The sequence below is a fragment of the Vidua macroura genome, chromosome 1 (assembly GCF_024509145.1).
Source record: "Vidua macroura isolate BioBank_ID:100142 chromosome 1, ASM2450914v1, whole genome shotgun sequence".
Taxonomy (NCBI): Eukaryota; Metazoa; Chordata; class Aves; order Passeriformes; family Viduidae; genus Vidua; species Vidua macroura.
This window is the reverse complement of record NC_071571.1, coordinates 127,088,579-127,115,378: the sequence shown is the minus strand read 5'-3', so window position 1 is coordinate 127,115,378 and position 26,800 is coordinate 127,088,579. Positions and strand designations below refer to the sequence as shown.

The following is a 26,800-nucleotide window of genomic DNA, read 5'->3' as shown; positions in this document are numbered from 1 at the left end:
AAAGCCCAGAATAAACCATAGGAAGCAGTAGTGGAACGAGGCAAACAATGCAAAATGAATATTTAAATGGTGACAGAATAATGAATTAAGACAGTCAATTGAATATACAGGATGCAGAGTTATCTGCTTAAAACTGTCATCTGTGAAAGTCTTGCTATGGCAATGTGATCCAGGTGGAAATGGCAATAAAAGATGGTCCTATTTCAAACAGTTTTTTATTTGCATTTTCCTGCCTAAAGCTTATTTGAATGCACAGTGCACAGTAGAACATAACATTTTGGTTTTATGAGGATTTCAAGAGACATTAATTTTAAAATAAAAGTTACAAAGCAAAATGTTGGACTTGGGGTCAAATTGTAGTCTTCAAATGGTGCAGAATCTCATAACAGCTGAGAAAGGATTATTATAACCCTGCAAAGAGGGAGCAGAGAAGAATTTAGCCTTTTAATTCTTTATTTATTTGGTCTGGAAAACACTTTGTTCATTTTGAAAGACTACAGAACTGTAGTGTAATTTTAGAAATCAATAGCAACAACAATTTGGAAACTTCAGACACATATAGCAGCATGACAAGCTGGCTAACCTGGTATTTGATTAATTTCCAAATCTTCATTTTGGCAGACTGAGCTTGTCTTATTCTCACTGATTGCTTTTTTTTTTTTTGTTGAAATGGCAATTACAGTTCTATCACCTTCTAAATAACTTCCCTTTTCTGAGGTGTGTAAATGCCTATGTATGGATAAATTCAATTTGCCTTTCATGTTTTGATATTAATCATGCAGAAAATCTTCTTAGTAGCACATTTATATTTCCTAAAAAATGGAGACCTTTTAGAATAATTGGGTCACTAGATGTATTGGCTCTGCAATTTGTATTGTAAAAAAGAAAAACATTTACAATTTCTGCCTTTTAGTATAGAAAAATAACAATCTTTTGGCTTTTCAATGTTTGCAACTCTTTACTTGAGTGAAGGATTTCAACAGAAAAATGATTCCTTTGAGGGTTTTCCATTCAGCATTTTTGATGCTCAAGGTTACTGATAAAGCCTGTGGAATGAGTGTTTTCTAGGGGAACTAAAGCTATTTATTTTCAAAGACTAACACACCAGGAAAAATGTGTGATGCATGACAATTGCTCAATTTCAGTTAAATCTTAGAATTTGATGATTAAACCAATATACTCAAATCCATAGCACAGACCCAATGGCTGTCCTGAGTTTTTCCAGAGAATTTCTGTGCACCAGTGAATGCCTAGAAAACACCAGTGTCCCACTTCCCATCGACCACTTTCCCAACATACCTCATGCTGCTGCTTTGGTATCTATACTAGGTTACTGTTCTGATGCTTATTCCCACTATACAGAGATGGGGACGGTTGGTTGTAAGTGATGGGTGAACAAAACCCAGTGCAGCACTTCAACAAGTCACCCAAATTATACTGGAGTCAGCCAAAGTACAGGGAAGTAAAAGAAGGGCCGCTCCACCAGAATTAGTTAAAATTACATTGTACATAAAATTTCAAAAATATTCATGGGTGGAAACTACAATCGGTCTTATTTAAAGTGTTGAGTTACTTCAATTAATTTCTGGTGTTTCTTTTTCAGCCATAAGGAACAGCAAACAGCTTGTGATATTTTTTAGAAGTCATCATCATCCTCACATGAAAAGAGATCCAGGTTTGCTTTTAAGAGATAGGTATTTGGCTGTCCTTGTTTCTACACTTTACTCAGAGGTTGACTATGCTCATAAATTTTGGGCCAGCAAGATCTGTGGAGCTAATTTGGGTCTACTTAGCCTAAATAAAAATAATGAGGCTATTAATACTGAATATTAAGGTCAACTATGTTATATCAGAGAAGAGTTAATCTCATTTAGGCAAGTATTTTGTTTACATGTCTAAGAGAATTTTTGGCCTGATCTGACAGCATTGTTTACCTCTGATTAAATTCACTGATTGGTGTCTGGTTTTGTTTTGCTTTAAGTTGGAGGCAAAGCAGTTGTTTTTAATAGAACCTGAGCCATTAAAATTAAATATTTGCTGTCTCAAAATTATCAAGCACCATGACTATCTTATTAAATGATGACTGAGACTTCAGGCAGGTCAAGAGAGATAGCAGGGTGCAATGAAAAAAATAAAATAGATTCATTAAAGAATATATTGCCTATTGTTCCGCAGATATTTTTCTTTACTGGAAAGCAGATAATTTTTTATAAGTTTAAATAATTGGGAATGCTCCTTTCTTACATGCCAAAGAAAGGCATTTGTTGGTCTGACCTCAGAAAAAGGTGCTACTTCTACCTACACATTCAATCTTCTGAGACATATTGCCTAGCACATGGGCTCATTGTCAAATCTGAGAACAGAACCCAAAATTCCTGATGCTTCCTCCTTCTTGATACTTTGCTTAAAAATGACATAAACATAAGAGAAAACCCATTATTTTCAAGCTCTTTTTTATCAAATCCATAAGATTCTAATTTCTGTAAATTAATTCTATTTTTTACATTACAATGTTTTAAAAGTTTTATGATTTTAAGTTTTGAAGATTTTTTAACTGGGAACTAAATGATATAGAGCAGATTTGGAGGAATAGATCTGAATTCAATAAAATTAGTCTGATTATTTGTTTTACAAAAATGCGATTACAGACAGGAAAATCTAGTAGAAAGAGACACAAAATGCATGATAACATTGCCTGCATTTTCTGCAGGTTCCCATGTGATATGCACAGGATAGGATTTAAATAATAATTAGAAAAACATTATGTAGTCAGTCATAAACCAATAACCTGGTTAAAATGCTGAACACCATTTAGGAAATCTTCCTCTGATAAATTGACTGCCAGGAAAAATGGGGAGGAGGGGCAATGGCAAGGTCCTTCCAATGACTCATGTAACAGTGGGTGAACAACAAACACCTCTACTGTGCTACTGTATATATTAAATATAACAAAAGAGCATATCAGGAAGTTTCTTACAATTTTTGGTTTCATAGCATGCTTTTATTACTTTCTCCATTTTTTCAGTCACAGGTTATTAGATTTACTGCAGCTTTGGAAGGTACAAGGAATTAGTATCTGTCGGGTATGGTGCCCCTAATGACTTTCTTAGGTTGCTCAAGTACAAACATCTCACACTGATATTTATCAAGTGAACACAATCTTTACCTGTTCATTTGTCTTAGGAATGAAGAACATTGTTTTCCCCTGACACTGAGTGTAAGATTTCAATGAATGGTAAGCGCAATAGAAGAGACAAAATTTTGCATGATCTTAGTGAATTTTAAAGTAAGCTGAATAAGATTTCTGGTACAACATTGCTTCAGCCACTGTCATTAATTATAAGGTTTGTCCTTTATTTTTCTAAGTAGTCCTGTACAAGCGCATTCAGAAAGCTGCAAGTTGTCAGAATAGCTACTGATCTTTTTGAAAAGCCTAATCAGCCTATTTTGGCTGATAATAGTCAGTCTTGTCTGTCCTGATGCTATGGACTGAAAAAACAGGCATCTAAATGGACAGTCACATATTTGATTAATCTTGCTACTTGAAATATGCAAAACTGGGTTTAAACTAGATGAAATTAATCAGACAGATTTTAGTTCTTTTTCTGTAGATTTTATTTTACTTTCTGCTGAGTATTTTCATTGTTGAATTTCATACAAAATAATTAAAACAAGGAAAGTTTAAAAGTTTCATACAGATTTGCTATTAAATTAATTTCCCTTTAGCTACTTATAGGAGGGGTGTGATGCATACAATCAACCCCTTAACCAAGACCTAGTGGTAATTTGGTTCAGACTCTGAAGGAGGTAAAGACCTGAGCCAGAGCCCAGACAGCCAAGAACTCCTCTAGTTGCAATCTGTTTTCTGAAGACCTACAAGGAGTGGCACAGGGACCATTGATGTGAGTGATGTTGGAACACCCATCATGCAATTAACACATGAAAAGCAGGTAGCTTTTCAAAGTCTCACTTATCAAGGAACAAAGAAAGTTATGGTAAAAGGAGTCTCATACATTCTTTTCCCATTGCATATAATTTGACTACAGTCCAGCGACTTTATTCCACACATCTGACAACCTAAGTGGGCCTTCTTTGAGCAACCTGGCTTCTGGGTGGTGGTCTCCCCTTGAGCTGGGACTCCTCTCAAGGTTACTTCTTGAAGCAGACAGACCATTTACCAATGGCAGATGTTTGGGAAGTGACTGATACAATACAAAACCTTTTAGTATGGCAACTATGATTTGTGCCTTGGTAACTCTGATTTGTGCCTTAGTGGTTTTGAATCATTGTTCAAATGATTGTGCTATACAGTACTACAGTGAACCTTGCCACTGAACCTTGACTAGTTACTCTTCTACAACATCATATCAAAACCACTTTTGCTAATACCTTTGCTAGTGTACCTGCCAGCAATCTAAATCACACATTTGTGACAAGAGGGAAATGTTTTTTATGAGCTTTGGCCACAGCACTATTTGGTTCCATTGATTTAAATAGTAATGGCATACATTCCTACAAGAAATATAGCTATTATTATATCATAATGGTTTTACTTTTGCATAATGAAAATCAGTGCAACAAGAGGATTATCCATAGTTTTATGTCTGTGGCAGTTTCTGGTATTAATATTTGAAATATTATTCTCTATCAGATGTTAGAAACAAATTTGATAGACTGAAAACATTCAGTGTGGAGGAGGAGAAAAGGACAAGAGAAAGAAATCAAATACGCTTGAGAGGTAAATACAACGGAAATATACTTAATAGAAAGGGAACTATAATTGTTGAAATAACTGCTGTAAATCTACATTGTAACCAGAACAGGGCCTTTTATAGTTTCTGCATCTTTGGTTCTAAAATAATTGAATAAAAATACCTCTTAAGACATCTCATTAAAGTTGACTCATTATTGTGGAACTCCCATCTAATAATGCTTGTCTGGCTTCATTGCTTTTAGCACAGCTACACCAGCATAAAAATAATGCTGTGGTTGTGAATATATCCTTCAAATTCCAGCCAAGCACTAACCAGTGTCTGATTTGAGTTATGACAGCATAAATCTACTGTATTTGCATCACATACTCTACCAGAAAACAGTTTGCTGTACTGAATGCTCAACTACTTAACCACTACCATGCTATTACTATTATAGTTATTTACTATGAAAGGCTGACAGTTTGATAGGCACTATTATTCTCAGGCAACGTAATACATATATGAGTGCTTGTGTATAATTCATTACAGTTAATTACTTTGTTGGTATTTTATTAACCATTGGCTAAAAGTGTTTTGTGTTTTTTTTCCCCATGTATATAATATTTCAGGATTTCAGTGAAGTAACTTGTAGCTATCCGTTTTATTTACAAGGGAGTTGCAATGACTTGATTAGTGCTTCCTCAATGATTGATTAACACCCTTTAAAACAAATTCAGAGCACCTTGATACCTTAGGTTTTAAGTTTTTTTGTTATGTTTTGGTGTGCAGGTTTTAGCTTTATATTAACTGGTACTAGGATCTTTTCACAAGGTGGTGAAGACAAAACAATCCTATTCTAGCTGGAGACTCAAGGACAATCTCTTCAAACTTCAGCCCCAAGGCATAAACAATGTGAAAAGAGGAGGACAGGCAAGCGAGCAAGGAAGATGAAACTTCATAATTTGAAGCTGTTAATTGGACAGTTAACTCCTATATGCAAATGGACTAAAACTTATAAAAGTGTGAGATCTCGTGACCAAGCTCTCTTTTGCTTCCATCTTGGAGCCATCTGGGCAGAGCCACGACTGGCTGTGGTACTGCCAGTGTGTGGCCTTTGAAGTCACTTCAATAAATATTCACTTTATTCCTCTTAACTCCATCTTGCCTCTGTTTCAGCTCCTTAAGGCATCAAGATATATGAAATGTTCTGGTTCTGCACCAGGCTGTCCATGTATTAAATCAGCAGAATTAGGGAACCACCAAGATTGCTAATTCAGAAATGTTCTTCCTTCAATCTTTCAACCAGTCCGCACAATATTATTGCTATTTCTAATAAAAAGGGACTTGTTATAGAGGGTCTGAGGACAAGATGTTTCTCAAATATTGTAATGTGTTGGACTGTGTTGCAAATAGCACTTTTCTGTTCTCTCCTGTGCAGCCACAGGAATAAGAAAAGGTTATTTGTTTTCCTTCCTACTACTTACAATTTAAAGCCACGGCAGACACACAAGACCTGCTTGATATCACTGGAGATTTGTCTTTGGGTAATTTGTGACCTGTTTGTGATTTGTGTGTGAATTTAATTTAGTGAACATAAAGATCTTTCTTCACGACAGCCTGTTTTCCATAAAATGGGATGAATGTCATGTCTTCGTCACAACACTGTTGAGGGTCAGTTTAAATTAAAAGGAATGCACTAGGAAGGAACACAGAAATTTTAAGTTCACTGCTACTAGAAACTGTTCAGTGTTAGGAATGGAATGAAAGCCTGAGTTATCGGTCCTGTAAAATCTGGGACAACCAACTACTTGCTTTTTTACCTAAAAGGAGCAAAGGAAATAGACCTGAAGTTTTCAATCCCTCTCACCACCTCTGATGATCAGTTAAGTGATTCAGTTAAGTGACATGAATTGTAAAGTAAGCTCAGGAGCTACATAATAAATCAGTGACTATTGTATATATATATAAAATTACAAAGTATTCATGCCCTCATGCAGGCAAGAGTGAGAGGTTGTGTGAGAGCATGTGGATGAAAGCTTATGGTACACTTCACCGAGCAAGTTGAAGCCAACTCTTTAACATATTCATACATAGATGGATCATGTTTCTGAGATCACCTTTTAAAGAACTCTCCAGTATAAAAATGCAGCAAAATTCTTTGGGAATTTTTCTAAGGAGATCCTTTAAGCTGGAGTGTCTGAAACACTGGAGACATTTACTGAGACACTTTTGGGCAAATAGTACAAAAGAGACTTTCTCAAGAGGTGGTGTTTGATGACTGCAGCAGGTGCCTCAAATGCATCGTGTCTCAAATTGGAGTTCAGATGGGCAATCAAGTTATTGCTGCGGAAAACTTTTTCACACTCTAGCTCAGCCATAATGACTGTTTGTGGGCATGTCTTTAGTCATAGGAAACTACAATGCAAGGTTGAACAACATCCTGTTCTATATGGTGGATGAAAAAGGTGTGCAGATGTTGAGTATAATGTTGTTTTGTGGGTGCAGCCAGGTAGACAACTGAAGGGTTCTGAAATTCATGCCTGACTTAACTCAGACTGTGTCTTTCTTTACAGTTGATCTAGGCTGAAAGCAGGCATGAGGACAGCTGCCATCACTCAGTTAATGTGCAGTAACCTGTTCCTTCAAATAGACAGCATGTGAATTTAGAGAACTGATCCTACCACCTAAACCCACAGCATACGTCCTGCATAGTCACTTCCTTTGCAAGTTAGAATTAGAAATAAAGAAATCTATTTTGAGTCCTCCGCTGCAAAGATGGAGACCCACATATGTGGATTCAGAGGCTCCACTGTATCAGCACCTGGACTCTGGCAGTGGGTATGACCTTTTTGAATACTCCCCTTTATTGACAGCCTTAGGAAAACAGAATTCTGTTCTGCAATCCTGCAGCAGGTTTTGGGAAATGACCTGGCAGAAGATTTACACATAAATCTGAAGAACTCACTAAAGGTTAACATCTAAATTTAAGTAATTTCCCTCTTTCCCTCTGTTAATATTTTTCATACTAATGGGCTCACAATTAAATTTTTCTGTTGAAATTACTTCAGGGCATTAACTTTGCCCATTTAAATATTTTTTCTATTTCCTCTGCTGGTCTTAATTGTGAAAGAAAATATTTTCTTAATCATTGTCTTAAATTCCTTTAGCTCTATATTTGGAAAACATTATAGATTTCAGTTAAAAAAAGCCCTTTGGAGGATTTTTTTAAAATTCTAAGTCCAATGTTATTATTTTACACAAAATAGTAACATTTTCTTACGTGTAAAGGTTTTCTTACTGTTGTCACACTTAACATGTTTAATTCTTAACCTTTCTCTTTTTTTTCTCAAAAGATTTGTAACTGCCTCCATTCCAAAATTACATGTTTGCTCTTAGTCAGCTTTCTTTCCTAAATAAGTTAGCTTTTATAAAAAAGAATAACAACATCTGTTAGGACTTACTATATAACAAACTTATATATCTACTTTACTTTTCAAAAGACAGTGGGTAATTTCAGATAAGAGGACACAGAATAGGTAGAAGCAGACTGAATTCCCAAGTATTTCAACAGGGGTATTCACTATATATTTGGTAGTATTCTAACTATCTTTCACTTTACAGAGCTATCAATGATTGAAGTAGGAATTAAGTCTTACAGGAATTGGCCCGTATATCTACATAAATATATGTCAGCATAAAACAGTCTAAATTAAAATATGCATCAAAAACTACCATCTTCGTAAGTATGAGACTGCTGACTGTTTGAGTAAAAACTATAGAGGAAATATACATAATTCAATTTATAATTGCCTTTCTGTGGAAAAAACCCATACCCTGAGATTTCTTTGAAGCAATCCTTTGCTGAGCAATCCTTTATCCTATCCATTGCAGTTTTGCATTCACTAATCTCCCTAGGCTTTGCCAAAGGAAGAAAGTGTTATTATCACATCACAGCAGGCAGGAAAGCTAAGGTGAAGTAGCCTCTTCCAAAACTTGATAGAAATGGCAAGGGAGGATGAAAAGGACAGGGATTTTACATCAGTGACATTCTTAGTTGTAAGTTTTAAAGTCTACAGTACCGCCAGCTTCTTTCTCAGCTAGAGGATCCCAACCTTTGGAAAGATGGAAGGCATGAAGCTGACTGGCTCCACTGCCCTGGCATTGCACCAGGCTGCACCTGACTGAGAGGATGCACACAAGTCCTTTTCCTTGGCCTTTCCTTTCTACCATCATGTTGGGATGAGGGGAATGCCACTCATGCCAGGATGCAATGTAGAGGACACCACTCTCCACATGCAGTGAGCTACCTCCTCCCAGCACTCATGCACTTAGTGATGACCTGCAGAGAAACTGGAGCTGGTTCCCCACCCCGCCTTAGATGCGTGTGTCAGACCTCTGAGCTGTCTTTGGAGCTGTGTCTGCAACACACTGCACTTCAACTGATTCTATAACATGAATCTTGGAAAGGCCTTTTAAGTTGGAAGCAGCGGTGTGCAAATGTGGCTGTCCCAGTTCCAGACTTTCACTGCTGAATTCTGCCTGTGCTGCTTGCTTTATAGAGCCTTTCCTACTGAGGCCTTTGATAGATGAAAAAATTCTTCTACTTTTTGTGTCATATAGTGTGGATATATGCTAAGTATGTCAAATCCACAGGGTGAAATGACAGCATTGAGCAATCAGAGTCTAATGCACTGTATGTTAACATCCCCACTTAGCTGTCTGTAATGGGGAGTCCGGTGCCTAATTAGTGCAAAACCCACCATTCTTGTTAAACTCTGGTCACCTCTATTGATAAAATCACTTCAGCTGGTCAGGTATTAGCCATGGTGGGAGATAATATTTACAAGTATTTCTTAATTACAAAATTTCAACTCCCTGCAAATTCAGAGTGATGGCTTCTTACAGACACACCTCATATCTGAAGAGGAGAAGCTGTCTCTTTAAGAAAAAGGGATAATGTCATCTGTTCTCCATTGCATGTAATAAGATGAGGGAATTCAGGTTTTAGTAGCTTCTTCTGGAAATAATGCTATTCAGGATATAGAAATTCAGGTCTTGGGCTGGCTAACGGGACACAAACCTGAAAAAATTACAAGCAGGTTTCAATTGCTTTTGCAGTAAGCAGTAGAAACCACTGGTTATTCACATGCCCCGTTACTCCAGACTTGCTGTTGATTCTGCTTGCTAACTGACTTCTGCTGCTTCACTAAAAGATTTTTACTATACACACGATTAAATATTTTTTTAAATGCAAGCAAATGAGCAACAAAAGTTCTTTCAGCTCAAAGCAGAATAAGAAGACCAGGAAGGAAAGGAGAGTATTGTAGAGGCTAAACCACTGTGACTGTTCCATTCTTATTAGGAATGCATAGAAAGGTATAAATCTGACTTTTCAAATATTTCTTAATGTTGCTCTAGAAGAACTTAGGAGTTTAGTATCATAATGGTGCTAAATGAAATGCTTTTATTTCATGAAAGGTGCAGCCTCAGGCTGAAAACCCAAACATTTCTTAAAGAAAAATCCTTAAGATCCTTAAGATAAGCCCACAGAGTATACACATGCAAGATAGAGATTTGGGACTGTGGAAAGCATGTGTTTAATAATGAAAAACGTCACCATTTTAGAATCTTATTGAATTTTGAAAAGCAGCAGTTAAAAAAAAGAAAAAAGAAAAAATAGCACTCTACACTTTTACATATGTAAAATAATAAATGTAAATCTATTTAAACTACATTTTACTTCCTTTCTAAAATCACCAAATGTAGTAAAATATATTTTTCTTGTTTCTCCTCAAACGTTCCTATGCTTAATTGATATTATAGTGTATGAGGAGTATAGGTCTAGGCACTAGAACATCACAATGCTGCTCTGAGCTTATTTTGTTAATCCAGACTGTTGGTTCTCTGTGGTTACTTGTAGGAACCATATAGACAGACAGGTCATGATTATTCCTTACCAGCTCATTGCTGCCATCCTCATCAAAATCCTCCTCTATCCCATCAGTCATATCTTCTCCATCCCCATCTGCATCTGGCCCTCCTTCAATTGGCTCTTCCGTAGAGTTATCTGCATTCTCTGATATGCATTCCTCTTGAATCAAATCAGCATTATCTTCCATTTGTTTCTTTTGGGCTTCTGTAAGGAAAACATACTCTATGGAGATTCAGTAACCTTTCCTATTTGTGGCAAAGGAAAGTGGTCTGCAGAAGAAACCTAAGCTTCCATCTCCAGATGTGCTAGATTTGTAAAATTCTCTGTGATAATGTCTACCAGCCAAATATGATTGAAAATTTTTATTTCAAAAATTAGTGCATAAATAAATCACAATATCAATATGATCATCTACCCCATCTATGCCATGCAGTGGATGGAGGCTTGATTTGCCAATAGATCCAGCTTTTTGATTTTCTGTACTTGACTTTGCCTTGGAATCCAATTGGCATAATCACCAGATGTTTATTCATGTGCAGCCAATGAGAAGTACATAAATATCTATGCTCTGAGAAGCAGAAGGCTGTTAATTGCCAATAAATGAATAAGAATTTGTATGAATTTACTGTGAATATATCCTAACAGTAATACAGGTAATCAACAAGTACTTTTAGACAGGTAAACATGTTTTTGTGAAGTATCTATTACTCCTCGTTGGTATAATGTGCTGAAGTAACTGGAGAATGTCCCCCTCCAATCAACCAAATATTGGCTTCCTATATTTTCCACAAAGTGGTAAAAAGAAAGACCATTTCTATGCCTGAAGCCTGAAGAATCTGTTCTGGTTGACTTCATGAGGGTAGCTGCATTGTTGTGACTAGGTATTGGGAAACTCCTGGATATGCTGAGGAACTTCATGCAAACAGCAGAAATCCAGAGGAAGATTGATGGAAGAATGACAGGAGACAGACTGGCTAGAAGAATGTTTGGAGGGATCAGAGTCTTGTTTCTTTGCATGTCAGGAACTTATATGAAACACTTTATCAACTCAGAATCAAGCCAGAGAACTGGTTGCATATAGCTAGAAAAATAATGTCTTTTTAGTCTGAGGGTGATCAATGACAGAATTTCTAGAACAAAATATTTCTTCCTTTGTAAGACTGACTGCTCTGTAACACTAGTAGTTCATTACCTATCTTGTTGGACAACCAATGAATTAAGTGTTGCCTTGAAGCTCTATATTTTTGAAGCTCTATTATTTTTTTACCATAAGTTATTACCAGCTACACATACTATTCAAATCTGATGGCATTTTTCTTTTCCATAGTCTTAAACTAAGATATTTGTGTCGCCTTTTGACTTTGCACATTTATTTTGCCACTTACATTAATCTCTTCAGTCTTCATTAGTCTTTAGTCCCTCATTTTCAACTTTGCTTACTGAAGAAACAGAAAAATTAAGCTTTCCTCCCTCAGTCACCTAATGTCTTCAGAAAGATTCTTAGATTTAAAGAATACAAAGTCATCTTAAGACAGCTGCTCTGACAGTACTGTAGTCCTATATATTAGCAGAAGATTCAGCCCATGGAGCCTTATCTTCTGTTGTTAAGGTGCTCCATACAATGCCATGCTAGTTATAAGTGATTGTATTACTTGCCTTATGCACAAGGGAAAATGGATTGAATCACTTATGCCTTCTGTCTGGCCCTACCACTTCCTGTCTTAAGCCACTTCTGAGATCACTCAGCCCTGACAATGACAACTGAATCAAATTTGGTTAAGGCTTTTAAAAACAAGGTTTCCGAATTGATAGATAATATATTTAAATGGGAAACCTTCTGAGATACAGCTGCTAAAAAATTAGGTCACTTACTTAATTGTATTAATGAGAACATAGACTGGGTTCTTCAGAGAAGGCTAAAATACCTATCTCTTTTGGGCTCTTCTGAGAAGCTAAACTCAAGTACCTAACTTTGAGCCTAATTAAAGCCAAATCTCTAATATTACAGGAAGAATATTCTCGATTTTTTTTTTTTTTTGCATGTCAGAACGGCTTATTCCCAGCTTCCCGGTTCATATTTTTGCAAACAAAGGAGCTATTTCTACAGTTTTTTTCTATGTACAGGAGATCCTATTTTCTATATTCTCCCTATTAGAAAGGTTAGGAGTTAATAATAGAAAAATCTAGAACATCACTTTTACTGCAAGGAGAGTTTCCTTGCAGCTGTAGAGCAGTAACCAATGTATGCACTGAGCTTGTCCAGCCTGTAATATCACATTCCTCCAGATGTAACAGCTTTTAGGATTAAAAATTAAATATTCTTCAGGAGAGTGAGTCAAACTTAGAAAACCAAAAAAGCAAGATGATGGCTTGATTTTTGCTTTATATAAATGAGAAACAGATCCTCTCTCTGATCCCAGTCTTAGTGAGGCCACACCTTCTGGCAGAGGAAAATGAAAAATAACATTGCCAAACCATAGACAACCCTCATCATCTCCTGTCTGACAATCTAAATGAAATAGTTCAGCTACTGATGTAGCTTAAACAAATCTTTTTGGATCTGCAGACTAATCACCCAGGCTGCATAACCCTCTTCATCAGCTCAGGAAATTTAAATGGGTTTCCATGCTTACTGGTATCTTTGAGGTGTTTTTCTACTCACACCCTCCAATGAGGGGCAAAGAATATGAAGGATGGGTTCTGCACCTGATGTTTTAAAACACTGATATTTTGAAAACATTTTTAATATCTGAGGATATTCATTGCATGTCTTCAGAAGCCATAAGACTATACTCAATATGAATCAATATTTTCCTCTTTGACATGATTTCTATTTAAATGACATCACTACAGTCCTTTAGCAAAAGTGAAAATTGTACATCAAAGTACAATGATCTGCAGATTGTTTTGCATAGTAATGGATTTTTTATAAAAGCTCCCCAAGGCAAGGATGTATAGTCAGAGTGTTTCAGTGCACAAATGATTCAATGGAGTGCCTTGCAATTACATCTTCACCAATTATGCCAACTTTTATCCAAACTACATAAAGTACAAAATAGAATCTAATGACTACATATTGTGCACAGATCTTCTGAAAGAGATAATCACACTCTCTACTAATGGTTTACCTTAGATTTGAAAAAAGCCTTCAACTTTATGAGATAAACTGTAACAGCTGGGGGACTGGTCCTTGTCTGTCAACTTAGAAAATGACTGTAAAGAAAAGGTGGGTTATTTTTCAAGCAATTTTTTTTTAAAGTTACTTGGGAACTGGTGACATCCATATCTAAATTCCTATTTTGACTGTGCCAAGTTTGTAATCCTCAACTGCTAATTCCCAGTAATATTTTAGATAGTCTTGATATAAAGAATTCTCTTTAGGTGTCCTGATGGGTTTTTGGCTTCATGTAACTGACTACTGTCCAGACCCCCGGGCAGTTGTGGGTTCTGAGGCAGAATTTCTTTCACACATTTCACACAAAATTCAGAAAAAGGTTTTATCACAGAATGGAGGGGTGCAAAAAAAAAAAAAAAAATTAGTTTTTCATGAGATAAGGCATCCATTTCCCTGCTGACTCTCACAAAATCAACTCACTAATATAAAGCTCCTGTAAAAAGATATATGTGATCTACAAGGAAATAGCAAAGAAAATGCCATAGACAGGCATAAGAACTGAGTTTGTTTTTTATATATACCATGGTGAGAATACAACCTTACAACTCTCAGGATGATTTTAAAATGCTACCAGGTGAGATCATTCATCTAACAAAATGAACAATGCACTGACTTGATTAAATTATGAAGTAGTAATAGATTTTTTCATACATAAGGTTTGACTAAAACCAAAACTTTTTAAGCCAGAAAAAAGCTAAACTGAATCTGTCACCAGTTTTACGAAGAGGCCCAAACTTCACTAAATAACTGAGGTTGGAAAGTATCTCTGGGCTCTCCAAGTCCAATCCTTCTTCAAATCAGGGACAAACTCAAATTGTAACCCAGGTCCATGGGTCCTGAGCCCAGAGAGTTTTGAATGTTTCCAAGGATGGAGCCAATATAGTCTCTCTGGTCAACTCACTATACTGCTTAGTTGCATCTCTTTTCCTTATATCAAACAAATTTTTTTCCTTGCTTCAGCTTGTGACTATTACCTACTGTTTATTGCCCAGGCAATAATTTTTGATATACACCATCTATTAATACTTAATGTGCCTAGCATAAGCATCACCATGGTCAAAAACTTCTAGCTTAATTCTGTTCACTCATTTTTTTAGTGATGTTTTTTATCCAGAACAACTAGAGAGATTATTTTTTCCTACTACACCATAAAAAACGATTCTTAAATGATGATGCATGTTCTGTGAAGAATATTAATCTATTCTCCCAGTAGTTTTACCTAAGAGTTGATTTACCTTGCTTCAGGCCTCCATTAAGTCCCAAAATTTTAGAAAGCTTCCATTCTCTTTGGTCTGTCTGCTTGACTGGTAACAAGGTTCTTATTTAATTCATTTCACTAAAAATGGCTTTTACCCACCTGCTTCAGCTTTTTGTTGCTTTTCAATCTTTTCCAGTCTCCCTAGCAAGGAGTCAATTTTGGTTTTTATTTGAGTTAATTCTTTCTTGATTGTTTGCAACTCATCTGATTTCACTGTGGAAGAGAGCAAAATGCAAAATATGAAATAAACTATATTTGTGGTAACATTCCCCCCCTCAAGTAAAACATGTTCTTTTTTTTTTTTCTGTCTAGTAGAAATTCTATTCTCTCATTTTTGTCAATATTTTCAGAGATTTAACTTTTAAAATTAACTTTGTTAGTTAAAGATGCAGAATCCTAGAAAACCACAGGATTCTAAGCCTTAATGGCAAGAGTCCATGTAAGGTGTGTTGCTCAATAATAGTCATTTCAGGAAAAAACATCTCAAAAACATCTTCATAAATCCAAGAAACTTTTACTTAAAGACAGCCTATAGTGAAAGAATAATTCAAATACGATAGACATGTCACAGTATTGCAATGTTATTTTGCTGGACTCTTTTGTATTAATATTGACAATAATAAAAAGATCCCTTACAGTACGTATTTCTCAGCAAGACTGAATGATAATATAAGTGCTAGGCAACCAGGAATGCAAGGTTATGTTCCAGTCAAAAACTTATTGCAAGAGGTGTCATGTTTTGTTGCTTCAAAAGCTTTCAGTTCAGTTTCAGTTGGCAATTTCTTGTACTCTTTCCAGCTATGGATAATATATGAAAATATTTCATTTTATGATCACATCCAAGGACATGGAGGCATCAGCTACAAATTTCAGCTATTAGCTGAAATTTCCAAATCTTTAGTGCACTGCTTTACTCTTCATTTTTGTTTATTAATGTGCTCCCATTGTCTAACCTAAGAAGGAGTAACTGATTTGGACATGTTTTGGCTTCAAAGGAAACAGTGTTGCAGCCCTCATAAATTATCTCATTAGTTTGGCATTATCAGAACATGTGTTTTAAGCTCAGTTGGCACAAACAAATACACTTGCCCTGTTTGTGCTAGGATATCATGTGGAAAAGGTCAAGAGGAGAAAATGGCAACTCTGCGCTAGCATGGAAGAATAAAGCCATTCATAAAGGACCAGAGTAGGAAACAGAGCTGTCACTCTTATAACTATTCTAGGAAGAAATGGACCATCCCATGATAGTGGAAGAGCACTGAGCTCTGTTACTTCTCCACCACTGCTGTAGGAAGATGTGCATTGACTTTGGTGTGTGTATCAAGAGCATGGACACACAAAACAGGAGGGTCCTTATTGACCCTGGGAAAAGGGATGCTCTGCTATGAAGAACAAGTTCCCTTTCTGTCAAAAGGGTCTTCTGGCTGCATCTTGCTGCATCAGTCCTGTTCACCGATCCTTGGCCATGTCTGTTATCATGGTGTCTCAGGTAATTTGTATTGGGCAGTCAATCTGATGATGAAGTGTGAAGACAAGTTATTGCCTGCTTCAGTAATAGTTAATGAATAGGTGTTTGCTCAAATGAGCCTTATTCCAAACTTGTAGCATATTCACTGAAACCAAAGATTTTTATCTTAGAGTCTGGGCCATGTGCATTATAGTATAGCATGTCAGCTAAAGGCAGTAGGTTGCTATATGCAGTAATGCACTTGTTTAATCGTGCTCATATTGAGAAATTGCATCATCTCACAGTATAGGCTGAAACCTCTGATCTTACATTGAATGAACACAAGGACTTAAAGAAAAAAGCATATTTTTCTATAAAACTATAAAACTAAAATTTTTCTATAAAACTAACCTTTGTGCTAGACTCTTATATGCTATACAGTATTTGATGGAATTATTTTGTGTATTTAAAGAATGAAGGTTTAAAATGTTCTTAGAGAAATAATGGGTCATTCTTCAATCCCACAGATCTGAAACAAAATGTTAAGATTCTGATAAATATATATTTAGAAGGTTACTGATTCCCCAGGGGCAGTGGCTGGTCCATCTTGGAGTAGCAAGCTCAGAATCCAGAGTGAAATGTTGTGAACTTCTCCAATGGGGAATGCTAAGTGCTGGCAGCAACCCACCATGAAGCCTGTTGGCAACACATTCCGTGCAGCCGAACTGTTGTGTCAGGGATGCTCCCTTGACTGGCAAACTGCAGGCTGGCCAGGCCTGAAAGGTCAGACCCAGAAGTGACACTGCAAGGACCTAATGGTATTTGTCTCCACTCTACTAAGCATAGCAGAAAATGTTTGCACATCTGAGTTTGACACGGAAACATGCTCATGCCTAGCGCTGCTGTTCATCTCTGGTCTGCTACACAGGGGCTTCCATGTGGTGTCTCTGGAAAAACTAGGTCGGGAAGAAGATGGCACCAGAGGGAGCAAGACAAAAACAAGGACTCCCGGAACAAACCCCAGTGGAAAAGGACAAGGGGGTGCTGGGCAACAGATGACTGAAGATGAGCCAGTGTGTGCCCAGGTGGCCAAGATGGACAATATTATCCTGGCCTGTATCAGCAACAATGTGGGCAGCATGACCAGGGTAGTCACTGTCCCTCTGTACTCAGCACTGGTGAGACACCTTGAGTGCTGTGTCCAGTTCTAAGCACCTCAATTGAAGAAAGATTGAGGTGCTGGAAAGTCTCCAGAGAAGGGCAGTGAAGGCAATGAGGCTGGTGAAAAGTCTAGGAGTTAATTCATATGAGAAGAGTTTGAGGGAGTTAGGGTTGTTTGGCCTGGAGAAAAGGAGGCTTGGGGGAGACCTTATCATGCTCTACAACAAACTGAAAGGAGGCTGTAGATAGGTGGGAGGTGTCCACTTCTCCCACATAACTGGTGATAGGGCAATAGGACATAGCCTCAAGCTGCACCTGGGGAGAGGTTCAGGTTGGATGTTAGAAGTAATTTCTTTATGGAAATGGTGGTTAAACATTGGAAATGACTGCTTAGGGAGTCACCATCCCTGGAGGTGTTCAAGAAACCACTGTCTGACATTAATGCTATGGCTGACAAAGTAGTGAGCAGGTAAAGGCTGAACTGGACAATCTGGAGGTCTTTTCCAGTCTAAATTATTCTATGATTCTGTGATTATAGAGTCATTTGCTTCAAGTTAACACTAAAAAGGTAATCTGTAATTTGAAAGGTAATTTGTAATTTGAAAGAAAAAAGAAAAAAATCTCAACCAGTCTGCACAAGTGCCAAACTTTCACTCTGTTTCCAACATTATGATGGTGTAATTATTTGAATTGCTTATTGTTTTACCTTGCAGAGGATTGTACAAGTCTTCAAAATTATTCTCCTAGAGAAATTCCACTCTCAATTATACTGTAGTGGGTATTTCTGTAGTAAGCAGCAACTACCAAGGACAAATTATGAAGGACTCTGATGAAAAATAAGTTGAGCATGAGCCAGATCTTTTCCTCGTCACAGTTTAACTGTATCCAGCAACTGAGCACCACACAGTTGTTCACTTCCCTCCAACACCCAGAAGGATGGGGGGAAGAAAATAAGGAGGGTAAAAGTGAGAAAACTCATTGGTTGAGATTAGAACAGTTCATTAATTGAAATACAATATAATGATAATGATAATGATAATGATAATGATAATGATAATAATAATAATAATAATAATAATAGGAAAACAACAGAGACAGAAATAAAGTCCAAGAAATAAAAACAATGCAAATGAAAACACCCACTGGCAGATGCCCTGAAGAAGCCCTGGCCAACCTTCCATTTAATTTATTGTTGAAGATGATACCATGGTCTGGAACATCCCTTTGGCCATCTGGGGTCACCTGTCCCAGGTGTGTCCCATCCCAGTTCCTTATGCATCCCCATCCTGCTCATTGGTGGGGTGAAGCAGAGAAGGACTTGACTCTGTGTAAGCTCAGCAGTAACTGAAAATCCCTGTGTCATCAACGCTGTTTCCAGCACAAATTCACAGCACAGCCCTATAGTAGCTACTGAAAGGAAAATTCACTCTGCCCCAGCCAAACCTAGCACACCACTCTAGCCAGCACTTCTGAGGCCACATGTGGGGCACTGTGCCCACCTCTGGGCTCCCCAGTATGGCAGGGAATGAAGAGGACAAAGCCAGACTCTTCTCAGTAGACCCCACTGACACACCAAAGACCTTTGGCATAAATTAAAGCATGTGAAATTTCATCTAAACACCAGAATTTTATTTTTTCTTCCCATGGGTGTAGTCAGACACAGTCCTGGGAAATTTGCTTTGCAGGGCATTTGCACCAGAGGAGCTCCAGAGGTCCCTTCCAAACTCAACCATTCTGTGAGTCTGTGATAGTACTTGGCAAGAACTTCAGGTTTTTAAAGCAGTGTTACAACAAAGATAAAATGTAAAGATTATAAATTTTGTCCTCTAGGTGTCCTGCTTTGAGTATATAAATACTTCTTTAAAACATCATGCATTTTTTTTTTAAATTGATCTCAGCAAGAAATAAAGCTGTTGGTAAACATGATACCAGAACTGCATGCATCCAAAATATCTGTTCATCTGCTTTTGAGCAGTAGAGTAGGAAAATAAAATAACTTACTCTTTGGGAATTTTTTCCCAATTAACAGATAAAATAAAGGACAGCAGATAACAGAAATGCACATATTGAAAGGGAGAATAATTATTAATGAAACTAGTAATGGCTAAATATCTTCAACAACTCTGATACAAAAATGTAAATAAACAGGTGAAATTTGCTGATGACATGACATTGAAAGATATCACTTATTCAGAGTAAACTGGAATGGAAGAAGAGGTGAGGTGATTTTAGGGAATGTTACATTAGAAACAAAATAATGAGATTTCACTGAAAAAACCCTACAATTAACAACAGAAGTCCTACTCTTAGTACCAAGGCTCATCAGCAGAAGAAGATAGTGACAGAATTATCCTTGGGTTGATAACAGACTATCACTATTTGCAACCATCAGAAGGAAAATGCAATGCTAAGGTGTGTCAAATGATGTATTGCAAAGGATGGAGAAGTGTATTGTCTCTGTATGAGGACCTGGAGAGTACAGGTTGAACCACTGATTCTAGCAGGTACATGTGGAGAACAGCTCTGAAGATGACTATAAAAATGGAAAGCCTTTAGTGTAACAGAAGTGTTTTACTTGTTTGCTGAAGACAAAAAAAGGTAAAAAGAAATAACACTTTTATGCTAAAACAGTGTTGGAACAGCAACAACAACAACAACAACAAAAGAATATGAACAAATGAGAAACAAACTTAAGATGGAAATCACAAGGAACAGGAAAAAACCAAACCCCAACTACTTTTAAGATGTATGTTAAAGGATTTGATGATGCTGCTACTTGCAAGAGTAAGGAATTTGATTCAGTGACCCTTTTAGCCCTTTGTGGCCTTCTAGAATGCATCTTTCATTGAAGCATCTAACACCAAAGGAGACAGTCACATCCAGTGCATTATAAGAGGAATAAAATGAAGATCAATTGCATTTTTAAAAATGAAAGTGGTACTGTTGAATTATAGCTTTTCGTGAAACATATTTTTTGCTGTAACTGCAAATTGATTCATCCACAAAGTGTGATTCAGATTCTTTGGGAAGAAATGTCATGTATTTTTAACTAAGCCCTTCATGTTTAATATAAATTATTTTATCATATTTTATTACTGTAGATATCACTGAAAAATGGATCAGCTGAGGAAGCTAAATATAAACTCTATGAGTCAAAATGAATTCATTTAAAGATATAATTCAATACATATTTTAACATCTGAAGTGTCTACTCCTTATTTCAACCACACAGAGTATAAAAGATTTGATTAATATTTTCCTCCTGATTTCAGATCTACAAAATGAAAGTGCACACTCTGAGCACTTCAAATTCTACATTGTAATAAAAAGTGTGCTCTTCCCAGTTCTAAATAGCAATTTGAATATACTGCTTCATACCATTAACATGAAGAACTACTATGTGTGATTTACCTACCAACATGTTTAATTTTGTGAGTTACTTTTGGTAATTTGGAAATGCTGATTTATGTTCTTCTAGTCTTTGGAGTTAAAAAGAAAACAAAATATTGATAACTGTTCCTGGAAAAATTATGGATTTAGGAAAGAAATAAAATCTTATGTTTTGGAAGCAGATTTAAAACACATATTGTCACTTTTTGGTCAAACAGGAGTTTACTGTGCTGGCAGGTATTTTGCAGATATGCTTATCAATGAGCAAGGCATTTTTGATACTATGATTTTTTAAATAGATTTGTGCAACAATAAACATCTGCCTTTGGATTTCTGTTTTTCTGAAGTGAGTCCTTTTGATTCTGGTGATTTCACTTAGGGGTCTGCTGTGTTCTGACCTTTAATATGACAAGTATGGGTTCATTTTCTGGATCCAGTCTGAGTGTGAATCTCATATCTGTGAGATTTCTACTTACATCTGAAAGGTCTCTTAAGGAAAGTGATCTCATGAGAGTTTTGCTATATGGGAGTTAAATCTTCCAAGCATTGTCAATACCATTTTGACATTGTTAATTCTAAATTTGCAATTAATATATTTCATTAAACTCAGAATGGCTTCCTTCCCATGAACTACATTTCTCCTTACTGAAGAAATCCTTTATTTACCTAACAATAAATTAATGTTAGAATTGATAGTGCATTAGTTCAAGGGGTTCAGATTAGCAGTATAGAGTAAGGGGCTACAAAATATTAAATTGCTTTCTCACACAATTCAATATAACCAAATTTTCCAAGAAAATGGCAAAGGAAGTTGCAAAACATACCTTCTCTACTTAAAAAAATTGAAGTTCTAAGGGAATGGCTCTGCTATTTCTCTGATAAAGTTCTTACAATAAGCTGATTACATTCCTGTCCAAGTCAACAAAATCATGTTTCTACATTTATGGTGGGTTGACTGGAATTGACAAAAAGGGAAGTAATTCTTTGGGAAAATTAGGCATGAAAATTTGTATATTGTGTGTCTGACTCCTTTTAAAGATCTTTCTGCATGCAGAAAGAAAATTTTGTGCTATTTATTTTATGACAATAAAAAGCCTGCATTTTTTTTTCCAATTGTCATTGTAATGAATTGAAGATAGAAACTAACATAGGTCAAAAAGCCAATGTTTTAAGTGATGCATCTTGCAGCTCTCCTTTCAGTTAAAGAGCTGGATCCAAGGATGATCTTGTCCAAATACCTGGAGCTCTAAGACTGACACTTTTATAATTCAGATCACACCTAAATACATTGAAGGATACCTCCACTGGGGAATAACACTGTCTGTTTGGGTCTGGATACTCCTGATTGCACTTCCATTAAATAATTTATAGTTTCTGCAATATTTGCCGTATTTTGCAGGCAGTGGTTTGTAAATCTTATACTGCCTCTGGATACTTGGACTAGGGTTGAACCCTATAATATATGCTATGCATTATTTAAGTCCTAACACAGTATTACAAAGAATTTTTTGAAATGTAGAAGAAATAAAGCAATTTTTTCAGTAGTTCTGAGGAACAAATATCTGTATATTAAATAAATATCTGCATATTAATGTAATATTCTCTCCCTCATTCACTACAATAGAAATTCAGGTTTCTGGGTGAGAGCTTTTCTTGACATTTGTTGGGATACAAACACTAAGATCCTCAGCTCTCTAGAAGAATTTTATAGTTATTCTTGTTCTGGACAATGAGAAAAATATATAAAAAACTTATCTGAAAATAAACTCTCTTTTCATGTCAATGTGCATCAAAAAAGCCCAATGCATACTTTAGGACAACTAATAATTTGAATGCACTGATACTTCTAAGTATTCATATAGATAAGACAACAGAAAATGATGAAAAAATGAGATCTAACTAAAGCTTTAGTTCACTGTGTGAAACTCCAAAGATCCAAGGACTGAAAAGGACTGACAAAGTAATTTAAGTTCTAAGTTTCCTAAAGTGAAGAACTTGAGCTGCTTCATTTCTTTTAAAATAATAGAAGAAAACAAAATTTATTACTTAAAATATTGAGGAAAGAGTTCATATGCACTTCAAGGTGCATATGAAAATGTCTAGGCTCATGTTCATCCTCCAGAGAACAAAGGAAATATTGCTACTCCCAGACATCCTTTTAGGGTCTGAGTGAGCTTCATAATATGACACCTAAATTTAGATGTCTTCCTGTGTGTTAGGCATCAAAGCTCTTGTTAGTGGTAATGGACGTCCTGCCCATTCATTCCCTGGAGATTTGGAAGTGATTTAACTGTACATGCAACAGAGCCTGTCTGTCAGAACATCATCCTTTCCAAGGAATGTCTTGAGATCCTTATTCCTGAGTGCACAACATTATCTTTAGTTGTGTTTTCCACGTGTCCATTTTTTCAGTCACATGCATTTACATGTTTATTACATGTTTTCCTTCAAGGTGTCTGATATCATCTGGTCATACAATAGGATCAAGAATGGATCCTAATGGGCTCACAAGGTCCATCTTCTTTGTTTGATACTAGCATGTAAGATTTGAATATGTTATTCAAACAGAGTATATGACTGGGTCCTGTTGATGCCGCAATTAACTCCTCTGGCAGTAAGATGTACTGTTGATGGATTCACCTATTCATGGTAAGACAGCATGATATTTTGCTGGCCACTAGTACTGCAAAAGACTTATTGAAGTTCCTTCATTCTTTCTAATATCTGATCCCTACCTGATCTTTCTCTTCCTCTTCCAGTGACTCTTCCAAGGACAGTATCACTCCACATAAGGGACAGGGGAAGACGGGTGGGTGCTGAAAGATGCACGAAGAGGAAGATGAAGTTCCCAGGACATACTAGGGAGTGGGGAGCTTGGTGAGCTTGAAGGAGGGAACACCTATTGTTCACCTAGTTCTTCTATTAACCCTTCTTATTCACTAAAGAAGGGTTAAATAAGCCCAAGTTGCCAATCCTGTTTTGAACTTCCTTTAAAACAAAGACATTTTGCCTCTTTCTACACTCAAAGGAATCTGGTAAAAAAGAGAACCATAACCCAACCTCCCCTGCCCCCCCTGCCCAGTCCACCCCTACCAGCTTACATACAACCCTGAGGTCTCCACAGAAATCAAGGTGCCTCTGTCTGTCTGTAACAAGATTATTATATATTTTTTTTTTTTTTATTACCAGCGGTTCACAAGATCTCATGGTTTATGAACAGTCAGGTTGAGAGGAGATTTTAAAAAGCCTTTTTCTGAGGCCAAGGGAGCAGGTCAAATGTTGAAAGAATTTCCTTCAAAAATGTCATCAATGTGCTCCTTGACTTGCAGGAGAGGCCTGGAAGCTTTGGTAATCAAACCAGTTTTTCAAGCTAGAGATTTAGGCTAGGAAATGACTGCAATAGGGCTACCTATATAGTGGAAGCTGTTTGCAGAAATTGCTAGGATCATTGTTTCAATAATATTTGACTGATAAGAGCAACTCACATTTGGATCCTGAGGAAGAAGCCCCACTTGAAGTGGACCGTGATGCTCCCTTCATGGAGAAAACCCCTTTGCCTCTACGAGTTGTTGTCACAGCCACACGAGGACGTTTGAGTGGAATCACTGCACGGGGCGGTGGGGGGACACGGCCATGGTAATCAAACAACCTAGAAAAGATTAAGTCAGCTGGACTCCACAAACCCCTCTGTGATTTCATGTCATGGGAACTCTGTTTTTTCTGATTTCTGTTTTCTGATAACATTTGCATGTTATCTGAGAAAATTACCCTTTGAAACTGTAATCACTTTATATCAAGTCAAATTAGATTTCAAGGACCTATGCACATTAAGTGCCTTATTCAGATTTCAGTCACACACTGGTGTGCAGACCAGCTCAGATTTTTTTGTGTGTCATTTAAATGAAGGATGTATTATGGGACTCTCCTATTTGCTGTGTGGAAAATCCATAACTTGCTTTCCACAGGTCCACATTATTTCATTGTTCACAGCCAAGAGCAGTACATTTTGTTGTGACATTTCAGCTCCTTTATTACATGCATGGCTTAAATTCTAGCTTTCTATTTGCTATTCTTAAAGATGTAAAAGTAAAGTAGAAAAGAGAACTTTCCTGAAGACAACAATCACCATAAAGAAATATTCTGCAGTTTCTGAAATAACAAGAGTTTTTGCATATGCTCTCTTTATTGCTGAATGAATTGGTGTAGAAATACTAAAATACCCAAGCATGCTTAATAAAAAAAAAAAAAAAAAAATTGTTCAAACCAAAACCACTGTAGCAGGCAGATTTTTACCACTACAGTCAATAAAAGATACTCTATGACAAAAATGAACTTTTGTTCCCAAACAGAATAGCCTAATCCTAAGGATACAGTTATCAATAGTAGGTAGCTAACCTGTGTAGAGGGAAATAAAGGTAGTAAAAAAGATAATCAAAGTTACAGATATATTTAGAACATAAAATATATGGCTTCTGGATACAATAGGTCAGGAGAAGAAAGTTCAGAAAACAAAGATTTCCAGTTCAGAGTCTGAAGCAGAGGGATAAGCAACATCCTCATAAAATATTCTCAAATTTACTTGCAACTAGTAATTATGGACATTTATAACCAGATGTTTTAATTTTCACAGTTGTGAGTACTGTCATCCAGCTGGGCAGATAGATACACATTTGAAAACAGACACACAAGAAACAGAAATTCACTCACCACAGCATCTAACAGTATAATGAACAGAACTCAGAGTCAAATTTAAATATTCTAACCTATTTTCTGGTAAGTACATACAAACCACACTTCTGTCTGTACTGTAATCCTACAGACAGTGTAATCATCTCCCTCCTTTTCCATAGCTGCCTACAAAATGTGACACAGAGGTCCTGTCACACTCAGTGACTGAAATCCATGGCCTCAAATATTCCCACAAATGAACAGCTTCTAGCCATTGTTAGCATAACTAAAGAATTGTGTGTGAAAATGGACACTAAACATTTTTTTTACTTTTAACACAAATATTAGTGTTTATTGTCACTCATCATTTATCATGTTAAATGATCTGTAGGTTGGTCAAAAACTCCTTTATGATATTACTGGGCAAAAATGTTTCTGAAGTGCTATAAGCTGTCATGCAAAAGTTCATAATATGATTTTTAGTCTGAAGGTGACATTTTTTTAGCTTCCAATAGTTTGTGCTTAGATAATATAGTGAACTGTGAAACTATGCTTCCTTTTCTCGAAATATATAAAAGAATGTTTATCTAAATGACTGTTATCAATCTATTCCTGCTTTTGTTTGTGAAATTATGCAAAGCTTTTGGGCTTGGTATTTCATTTTGCCCTGTTCTGTACATTCCAATAATATGCTTTCTTCTAAAAAACTGTGCTTCCATTTATAGTTTTGAAGCACCATGCCTGTATTTCTGGTGCCTGTAATATGAGAAATGATAAAGAGAAATGCTTAGTTCCAAAGCAATTCTCTGCCCCAGTAATCACTAGTGTGCATACAACTATGCCTTTTCTTTCAGTCACCCTTCTAAATTTACAGTTCTGATCTTGCCAATCTGTCTTCATATAGATTTTATTTTAAAGAACTATCCATTCCTGACACCCTTTTTTGCCCCATCACTGCTTTAGTCAAGGTAAGAAAGATATATTCTCCCTTCAGGGAGTTGGGAAAGTTAATAACATTAATTGGTTGAAATATTAGAAAAGAAGATTTATGATTTGGGATAAAACATAGAAATTC

At 36.4% G+C, this 26,800-nt stretch overlaps 1 protein-coding gene across 5 annotated transcripts in view; it reads right to left on the bottom strand.

Annotated features, from left to right (window-relative positions):
* Window positions 1–26,800, bottom strand: part of RALYL (RALY RNA binding protein like) — a 376,618-nt gene that overhangs the window by 9,540 nt on the left and 340,278 nt on the right. For 3 of the 5 annotated variants that reach the window (XM_053989333.1, XM_053989327.1, XM_053989359.1), the window contains 4 exons: window positions 24,543–24,706; window positions 23,793–23,873; window positions 15,159–15,272; window positions 10,652–10,830 (listed from right to left, as the gene is read on the bottom strand). In XM_053989333.1, the coding sequence (XP_053845308.1) occupies window positions 10,652–10,830; window positions 15,159–15,272; window positions 23,793–23,873; window positions 24,543–24,706 (538 nt within the window). The remainder of the gene's footprint in view (window positions 1–10,651; window positions 10,831–15,158; window positions 15,273–23,792; window positions 23,874–24,542; window positions 24,707–26,800) is intronic. The other 2 variants (XM_053989351.1, XM_053989341.1) reach the window with 2 other exon arrangements.